The sequence below is a fragment of the Neurospora tetrasperma genome (genome assembly GCF_000213175.1).
Source record: "Neurospora tetrasperma FGSC 2508 unplaced genomic scaffold NEUTE1scaffold_2, whole genome shotgun sequence".
NCBI classification, from domain to species: Eukaryota; Fungi; Ascomycota; class Sordariomycetes; order Sordariales; family Sordariaceae; genus Neurospora; species Neurospora tetrasperma.
The window spans coordinates 5,350,049-5,359,375 of NW_009799100.1; the positions used below are offsets into that span (position 1 = coordinate 5,350,049).

Genomic DNA, 9,327 nt, shown 5'->3' on the forward strand with positions numbered 1-9,327 from the left:
TTTGGGGGGGGGGGGGGTAGCTCTGAAAGAAACCTCGGATCACAACTGAACTTTAGTTTGCCCAAGTGTTGTTTTGTTTTGTTTTGTTTTGTTTTGTTTTGTTTTGTTTTGTTTTGTTTTGTTTTGTTTCCATGTCTGTGTATGTGTATGTGTATTGTGTATTGTGTATATAATTTGATGATGATGAGTAGGTACGTTCAGTTTCACAATCCATAGCTACCTAGCTTTAATCTCATCTTTTTTTTTTTTTTTTTCTTCTTTTTCCAACAAATCAAATCAATTGAATTTCCAGCAGACTTACATGGAAGAAACATCCTGGGCCTGAAAAGGGTAAGGTAAGGTACCTAGGTAGGTAGGTCGGTACCTACATGACAATAACAGAGACCTAGTATAGGTGTGTGTGAAAGGAGAATGAAATGGATAATAGTAGCTGGCCGTTCTTACATACTTGGAAGGTGTAAACATTTCGGGAAGGGATATTTCGTTCGCAAGTGTTCTGCTTGATAGTCTAATTGTTGTTATTGATTGGGAGGTATGTACATATGTTTCACTCTCTCTCGCTGTTTGATGATTATGGCATGTATAAGTATGCTGTGAAGAAGAAGAAGAAGAAGAAGAAGAAGAAGAAGATGTGCCACTCGCGCTCTTCGCTGGGTAAAGACACAAGATGCCATGTGAAGGATTGCAAGTATTCGCTTAAGTGACAATATCAAGATATCAACAGTAAACTTTTCTCCTTTTCCCCTTCTAACGCACAAGCTACAAAAATCACCACCACTTCCCAAGTTTCTCATCCTCTCCTATGGAAACCAGATTATAACTGGCCGATTCCTCCCATGACTGCCAAATCATCGTCGTTGGAAGAGAAACCAAAGTTGGAATCCTGTAGCAGATCGTCCATCTCATTTCCCGGAAACATCATCATCATCATCATGTTGTGGTCATCTTGTCCACCACCACCACCTCCTCCCCCTCCTCCTGCCAGCATACCCATATGCGTCATGGGCATGCTTGTACTCATACTCATCATACTCATGCTCGTGTTCGTCATGTCGAGATTCATGTCCATACTCATGCCCATGCCCATGTTTGTACAGGAAGCATCCATGCTCGTTCCTAGCCCCGTCATCATGCCCGTGGATGATGAAGACCAATCCGTCAGGTTCGTCATGCCCATGGTTACCCCCATGTTGCTCATATTGGCCATGTCAGCAAGGCCCAAATCCATACTCATGCCCATACCAGGACTGGTGGTGGTGGTAGTGGTGGTGCCAGCAGTAGTGAACCCAGCAGCCGTGACCGGCGACGGCACCGTCGAAGTGCCAACGGACGACGAAGACTGCTGCATCAGTCCCATGCCAGTAGCACCCACGCTCGATGAAAAATCCGGCGTAGACCCTAGAGAGGAAGAAGAAGAAGTTGGCATCAACCCCAGCCTCTCCCTCATCATGTTTTTGAACTTCTCCAGTAGCACAACATCGTCCGCCGACGTGGTACTCAGCTTTTGGATCTCCCTCGCCTTGGCGCGAATAGCTTCATCACTCGGGAACATGCCTCTCGCAGCCCCTCCACCTCCCCCGCTGCCATCATTGCCCCCCCTCACACAAGTCGTAACAAACTTCACCAACCCCTTTTCCAACTCCCGGGAGCAAAACACCACCGCAGGTCTCTGCCATCTGGTCTTGAATCCCCTCACGAACTTGTTGGCCGTCTCTTTTTCCGCGACAAACATGCGTTTGGCTTCTTTCATCTGGATGGGGATGTCCGTTTCCACCGTCGTGGCTTGGGCGTGCAGGTTCGGGAACAAGTAAGGTGGTTCGAAGCCGGACCCACCTTGGGTGGCGCTCCATTGAGTACATTCGGGCAAGCCTGGCAGAGAGGCGTCGGTGAGGAGGCCGACGTCGCGCTTGAAGCGGCGGAGCCACTCGGCGTTGTCGGCTGCGGTTTGGTTCCAGGGGTCGTCACTGGATGAAAAAAAGTTTAGCTAGGGACGGAGAGAATATGAAGGATGTAAGAGGGACTCACTCTTGATACAAGATCCAACGCGCTTGGCGTTGGAGTTCTTCATCACTGGGAATGTGACAGTCTGGGGAGTTTGGTGACGTGATTGCTGCCACGTATGCGCCCAACTCGCGAGCCAGCCTGCGGTAGCAGTTGGCGTCGTTGAAGAAGTACGGCCCAATCTTGACCGCGTTGTTGGGTTTGCCTATGTGTCCGTCTACACCTGCTGCGATATTAAAGGTTGGAGTACCTATGCTTCCCAGTGAAGTATTCCGGGGACCATTAAAGCAGCTGCTGCCCATCCATGTGGCCATGTCCATCGACGGGGTGAAGCCTTTTCGGGACACCGATGAGATGGTCAATGGCTCGCATGTGGCCAAAGCTACTGCGCTGGCTTCTGGAGACACATGTCGCTGTTTAAACGCTGCGAGCCAGTCACTGTTATCGGCAGCCGTCTGGTTCCAGCAGTCGTCACACTCGTAGATAATGATACGGGCTTTGGTTTGTAGGTCCATATCAGTGGGCTCTATGCCCATCGAGCGTTGCAGGTGCAAAAACTCGGCCAGCTCCCTCTCGAGGCGACTGTAGTTATGGATAGTCGAATCGATCTTGGAGGGATCTGTGGAGCGCCTTGCCTCATCTCCGACATCTTCCGATCGTGGCAAGACAGCCCGCTGCCGAAAGTCGGCGAGCCAGCTTGTAGATGCGTAAATGAGACGCAGCAGAAAATTGGCGACGTCTTCAGAGGGATGGCTGGACGACTCTTCCATGCGACCGATAATGTTGCAGGCCTCATACTGCAACTCGCTATCCATGGCGGTTAAGCCGAGTAACCGACGAGCCTTGACATACTCGTGGAGCTCGTTCTCCATCGGATCCTCCTCAAAGATGTTGCTCTTGCCGTTGATACGCAGAACTGCTTGACGGCTCTCGTTTGCCGATCTGATAGGTCCCATCCTTGCCTGCAGGGCCAACGGCTCGGAAGAAAGAAGCAAGTCTCGTAGCCAGGACGGGATAGCGGTTTCGCTCTGGTTAGACTGAAGCTCGGCTGCGTAGATGATTCTGCATGCCTCGACTTGGAGCTCTTCATCTGTAGGCAGCCTGCCCATGATGTCGCGCTCCTTGGTGAGATAATACATCAGCTCGCTCTTGATCAACTCGTAGGCGTTGCGAGCTGTTTCCGAAGGTTCTTGAGTCGCTGTGTATGGATTTGGCGAGTTTCTGTCGTCGTGGATCAGGTCTGATGGGATCATGTCAGCAGTTTGTTTCAGATATGCTGGAGGGAAAGAAAATCCTACATGGTGGGATGGCGTTCTCGACCATCTCGAGAACTGGAGTGTCGAAACCCCAGTCACCCTTCCATTCGGCCATTGTCTGACCAGCTTTGAAGTGCTCCGCCAGGTGGTCGACACGAATGCTCCAAGTGTCCATGACGATGCCACAGAAACCACATCGGGACCGAATCTCGGGCGTAGTGGCTTTCCACTGCTCCATGGACCAGTTCACAAACTTGACATCGTGAACCAGTTTCAGGTGCTGACGGAGATGGTCCTTGCGGTAGAAAGTGCGCTCTTCCTGGGTTTTCTCCTGGCAGATGGAGTAGTTGTGAGTCTCGATATGAGCTTCATCCGGGTTTGCCTCTCCACAGAAGACACAGGACACTTGGCCATTCTCGGGGTTGGATGCCCGAGGGCCTTCAGGAGCACATACCCATCTCTCGAGAGACAGGTGCAGGGACTTTTCATGTCTTTGCCAGTCGTGCTTGGTCCTGAAAGTCTCTGTACAGAAAGTACACTGAAAGGTCTTGAGAGGCGCAGAGAGAGAGTTTCTTTTCTCTGACGGCACTGGTGCTGCCTTTCTCCTTCTTCGCCTCCGGCCACGGTTCATAGACGACCCATACGAGCCAAGGGAGTCATGAGTTCCGTACGAGTATGCGGAGGCGAATGAAAGGCCACTGGAGATGGACGTGTTGAAACTGCTGGCCGAGGAGGCGGCACACAAGGATCTGTTGGAGCCATCGTCGGTCAAATTGAAGTTGTTGCTGTGTGGACTACCGGATGAAAGCGTAGTGGCGGAGGCAGTAACGGCACGGGCAATGGCAGTCACCGAGGCGGGTTCGTGTTCTGGAGGAGAGACCTGCCAACGTTGGAGCGGGTTCAAGAGCTCTAATTGAGGACGTCTCTGGGGTATGTCCATATTGGTGGACAAGCTCCGTACACCGGGAGAGATGGACCGAGGGGCACCCATAGCCTTGCCTCTTCTGCGACGGGCATTGGCCAGCCAGCCCGTGATCTGGGTCTTGCTCAAGCCTGTCTGCTTTTGCAGCATTTCCTTCTCTTCATCGTTGGGGTATGGGTGTTTTTGGTGGATGGAGAGCCAGTTCTTGAGGATCTTGATGGACTCGCGCGAGAAGCGGTTATTGACCTTGGTGGCGGCGAGTGTAATGGGAGGAGCAGGAGTAGAAGGTCGGTCTTGCTCTTCGACGGAGGTGGTCGAACCTGGGTTCCGAGAGGGTGCAGCAGGTTGATCCACCAGTCCGAGGCTACAGACTCGATTCAGGGCCACACAGCCTGTGCAATATCCCTTGTAGCTACCCTCACGGATGCGCTTGCACTGATAACCATTGGCCTGGCAGTGGTTGCAAGGGGAGGATGGCATATCAAACGAGTCTTCAAAGGCCACGATGGAATCGCCGGCCGTTGTTGTTTCCCCGAGGCCAAGCGGGTTGTTTTGTTCGTAGTGCTGCAGGGCCCAGCTGGCAAAGTCATCATCGGCGGCATTCTCCAGGGCCAGATCCAGGTCGTTGGGATGGCGAGTACCTGGCATGGAGGCTGGGTCGATGCCGTCCCAGTTGATGAATGATTCCATTTCGTGGATGGTCGGCATGGTGCAGGTGTCAAAGGCCTCAAAGGGCGCAGCTGACGAGTACTAGTATGGTCTGTCCCTGTGAGACTCGGATAGCTGGCTGATGCTGGTTGGGTGGAGGAGGAGGAGGAGGAGGAGGATGTAGTTCAGAGGGCGCAGAAAGCGAGGCAACAGTCCACGGGCTCGGACTTTTTCTTGACGGGATATAAAGATGGTGGGGAGAAGTCGACTCGGTCACATATAATAAATCCTTCAACACACAAGATAAGTGGAAAAGAATGTCTTGACGACGAAACACACACGGAAAGGAAGAGTGACGAGGAAAAAGGAAGAGAAAAGTCCATTGACTCGACTTATCCAGGACGGGCATCCCATGCCATCAAGGGTATCGTAGGTAGCCTCTCCGACCTACCTACCCTCCTACCTTTCCCTTCCAGGACGGTGACCGGCTGGTCGCGGCACAGTCACACAATCCCGGACTGGATGGTCTTGCTGAAAGGGCATTGTCTGTCGACGGGCACCAAGTCTAGTCAATCAACATGAGTGAGTGAGTGATTGAGTGGTGGTGTTGTTGCTCAAAGCGGAATCCAGTCATCCGAAAAGGTGGGGAGCGCGCCTTTCGATTGACATGCTGCACCACACCTTTGACGAGGACCCACCCTTACTGCCAAGCTGGGGCTCCCGCTGCAGTCAAGCTAGCCATTCCCCGCAATCGGACCTTCTTCCTCCAAATTCACAAAGGCTTCACCAACTTGACCAAATATCACAGACAAATTCCCTAGACTTGTACACGTACTTGAGGGATGTAGAGAAGATCTTCGTATACAGAGTCGTCTCCAGGTTTTTACCCATACCATAAACTAATGGGTTGCCCGTCAAGCAATGTTCCAGTTTCTTCTGATAGTTTCTGCTACATCTATGGGCATATCATCATAGTTCAGCTAACAGGTCTTAACAGTGATAGACGACCGGGATCGGCAGAGCGCCGATATCGTATCGAGCAATGTGTGCTCCTTCCTGCCTCTCGACCGCTGCCTCTTTCTGTTTCTGTTACAGCGAGTCCATCTTACGATTTTTAGGCAACCACTCACCTCGATTGACAATGAAAAGATGGAGGAAGGAACTCATCCCGCCGACCAGTCCAGTCCGGTCACATCGATTCGCCCACAACTTCGTATCAACTTGTAAAAACGGAACGCCTCTTGGGCTTAAGAATACCATCTGGCAATAGTCCGACATTAGTTCATCCTACGATAGGAACCTGCACAATCCTGGAATGCCACTCTCCTTTACCACCCGAAAGAACCCATCCAACATGAATACAACCAAATCACACGCAATCCGTCGCCGCCCAAATCTCGACAAGTTGCCTACTACCTATTCGTCTCTTTCCCCACCCGCGTGCTGACCATCATCAACCGCTCTGCCAAAGGGCAGCATGCACGTTGGAGTTCTTCTCAAGCTTGCCTATCGATGCCGGACCAGTCTTCAGGTAACAGTTTCCAGTATAGCCGCCCGCCTCGGCAATCGATCTGTTCACCCAGGCGGGAATGAAGGAAACCGCCTCGCAGTTCCACCCCGGGTCTTTGCTGTTACTCTTGGGAACCACGTACTTGGTCCATGACGCGCACGCATCCATACATGCCTCAAAGTCGGCCGTGAAGATGGCAACCAAGTTAATTCTGTTGGTTGTGTCGCGGTTGTAGTCTCTGAAGCAGTAGATCCTGTAACTGCGCTGGTCCAGTGCTAACCGTTCACTTGTATTAGCTACAGCCTCAGGAGGAACGTCGAACGGGATCAGGACAGGAAACAAACATGACCTACATTTCAGCGAGGTGTAAGTCGTCCCATTCACTTGATCCGACCGACTACCACATCCGCTATCGACTTCAACCCCCGACGGGGAAGTGGCACCGCCAATACTACCGGTCGATGTCATGGTCGCGGTTGTCGATGTCCCAGGAAAGGTCGAGGTTGTCGCTATCTGCACCGGATTCGCCGAGGTATAGGCTGCCAGCTTGTGGACAGCATCATTCGCCCTACTCGCCTCGATCCCCGTTCCGGCCGCCAATCCGATCACCGCAGCAGACAGCAGCGCAATGATACACGACAGAACAAAGGTCAAGAGGCTGCAGCCGCAAATCATCCTCCTCTTCCCGTCATTTTTGGGCGTTGTGTGAGCATCTCCTACATGTGCCTGCGATTCAATCGTCGAGCCCGCTATCGTGGTCGCACCGCCATAGCCCGGGGAGGGCTGAGAAGGCGAGTATGGCGATGGTGTTTGTTTTGGTACCGGCGGTGAGTCGTGATAAGCCTCCGGGTACTGTTGGTGTTGTTGGGCATTATAGGCATGGGTTTGTGGGGGAACAACTTCGGGAAAGTTTTGAGAGGCCGCCTCGAGCCCGTCATCGTATCGGTGCTTGATGACAGGAACACGTTAGCGATCAAACTGTCGCATACTTGGAGCCAAGTATCCTGGTGATCTTACCGACTCCATAGCGGTGTAGCCGGAACGAAGCCCCGATCTGATTCGTGTGTCTTACCAAGCGTCGAGGACGTTGAGAAAAGAAGCAAAATATTCCAGCAAAAGGATCTGGCGCATTCATCAGGGGAAGCCGAGATAAAGGGAACACAAGAATCGTGCTCGAGAACCACTGATTCGAAGGCGTAGAGCACCATAACCTGATCAAGGTTCTGCGCCAATGCGGCAGAAAGCGAGCCTTGGCTGAAGAGGATGCCGTCCACAACCGTCAGGAAACCAGGGGTGAGGTTTATGTGCCACAGCTGGGCTTCAATAGTAGCCCGTTAATCCAAATGCAGCTGCTTGGCGAGGAGGATTGCATCTCGAGCATCAATAATACTCTTTCATGGAACACAAGCTTCTAAGGCAACTCCAGTTTGTCGCTCGAGCAATGACGATTGGAGGCTGCATCGACTTGATCTCCCAGCGCAATGGCAAAGTTTTCAGGCTGATGGTGTAATCATCAAACACTGGGGGAATAATTGGCAACCAAACCTCGTTTTCGACAATCGCACTGCTTGAGGTTGATGATAGGCACCCTCCAAGTGTAGGCCAGACGGAAGTATACCCAGATACACGCTTCTTCCTATGGTGAGTTCATTTTTGACAACACTTTTGAAGGACAGCTACCCGATGCAAAACATACACGGGTATTGCCTTTTAGGGTACCTGAGCCTCAGCATGGAACAACTCTTCCCTTACGCACGCGGCTCTAGACATAGATGGACAACACACTATATCTAGCCGCCGTCGATTGTCTCAAGTCGTTGCGGTCCGCAAACATCAAGTCTCGGGCTCTTAGCCTGCTGAGCGGGGCCAGGGAAGAGGAACGGCGGCACAACGACGGCATGTTTCATTAAACGGTCAGGCTGGAGCCCGCAGGGACAGGGGGATCGTCCGGCCCTACGCTCAAAATGGGGGTTTGACGGTAGGGATCCCCTGTGTAGCGTGTAGAGTAGAGTAATCTCCCATCTTTGATATCGAACATTGGAGGGACATAACAAACAGTGCACGAGATCAACACGTGGATGGTGTCGTATCATACATATTTCTTTTTTCAAGATTGGCGGTGATTGACAGAAAATTCAGGATCCCTTCTCCGAGCGTTGAGCATTTATCCGAAACATGAACGACACCACAGAGCTGTTATAGTGCTGGATATGGTGATAGTAGTGTCCATACCAAGGGAGGAAGCCTGCCAAGATTTCACATGCGTTCAGCACAGTGCTGCCCTACTGGATTCTAGCGTGTGGGCTTTTCTAGGAAATGACTAGTGTAGCATCAACCCACAACAACCTGCAGTGACGGGCAACAACAAGCGCGGAAGAGCGAATAACTTCACATTGAAGAAGATTCATCACACGCGGTGCCCGGTACCATGGGAAATATCTTCAGCCTCTTGTTCAAAAGCGGTGAGCAGCTGAGCCGAATCCCGGATACCTTAATTTCGCAAGCATATCCGACATCAAAGAAAAATCGTCAACGAGATACCGAGGCCGTGTTGGCACTTTTAACGATCTGCACAGGCCGGCACGGTGAACCAAGGCCTGGGGGGGCTACTCGCTATTTCCTAGGGGACCCTAGGGGGGAAGACGATGTAACCCAATCAACTGCCATTTGTGGAGATTTAATTGCTTCCTTTCCTTCGTCACTTTTTCCACTTGGGGTCTTTGATGGAGAGCCGGGGGGGACCATGACTTACTTACCCTTAACAAGTCCCTCCCGACCCCGAAGGGTCTTTTTCTACACAATGTGTTCCCGAGGACTTTAACAAGAACCTTTTCTTGTGACTGATGAGGACTTGGGAGAGTTGAGGATCAGGCAAATCCGCGCCGGCGACTTTCTACGTGTTGTTGTCGTTGTTGTTTGCTTAGAGCAAGGGGATACTTGAGGAACAGCGAGGAGAGAGTTGACATTCGACTGGACGGACGTCCAACAAC

At 51.8% G+C, this 9,327-nt stretch overlaps 2 protein-coding genes across 2 annotated transcripts; both read right to left on the reverse strand.

Annotated features, from left to right (window-relative positions):
* Window positions 1-814: 814 nt before the first annotated feature.
* Window positions 815-4,887, reverse strand: NEUTE1DRAFT_145815 (uncharacterized protein; the record flags this gene model as incomplete). The annotated part of the gene is made up of 3 exons (XM_009851818.1): window positions 815-1,964; window positions 2,026-3,241; window positions 3,300-4,887. The coding sequence occupies 3 exons, from the start codon at window positions 4,885-4,887 to the stop codon at window positions 815-817; spliced, it is 3,954 nt and encodes a 1,317-aa protein (XP_009850120.1).
* A 1,149-nt stretch (window positions 4,888-6,036) lies between these two features.
* NEUTE1DRAFT_145816 (uncharacterized protein) lies at window positions 6,037-7,363 on the reverse strand (the record flags this gene model as incomplete). Its single annotated transcript, XM_009851819.1, has 3 exons — window positions 6,037-6,612; window positions 6,691-7,285; window positions 7,355-7,363. 3 exons carry the CDS (start codon window positions 7,361-7,363, stop codon window positions 6,281-6,283), a joined length of 936 nt encoding a protein of 311 aa, XP_009850121.1.
* Between the last annotated feature and the right edge of the window lie 1,964 nt (window positions 7,364-9,327).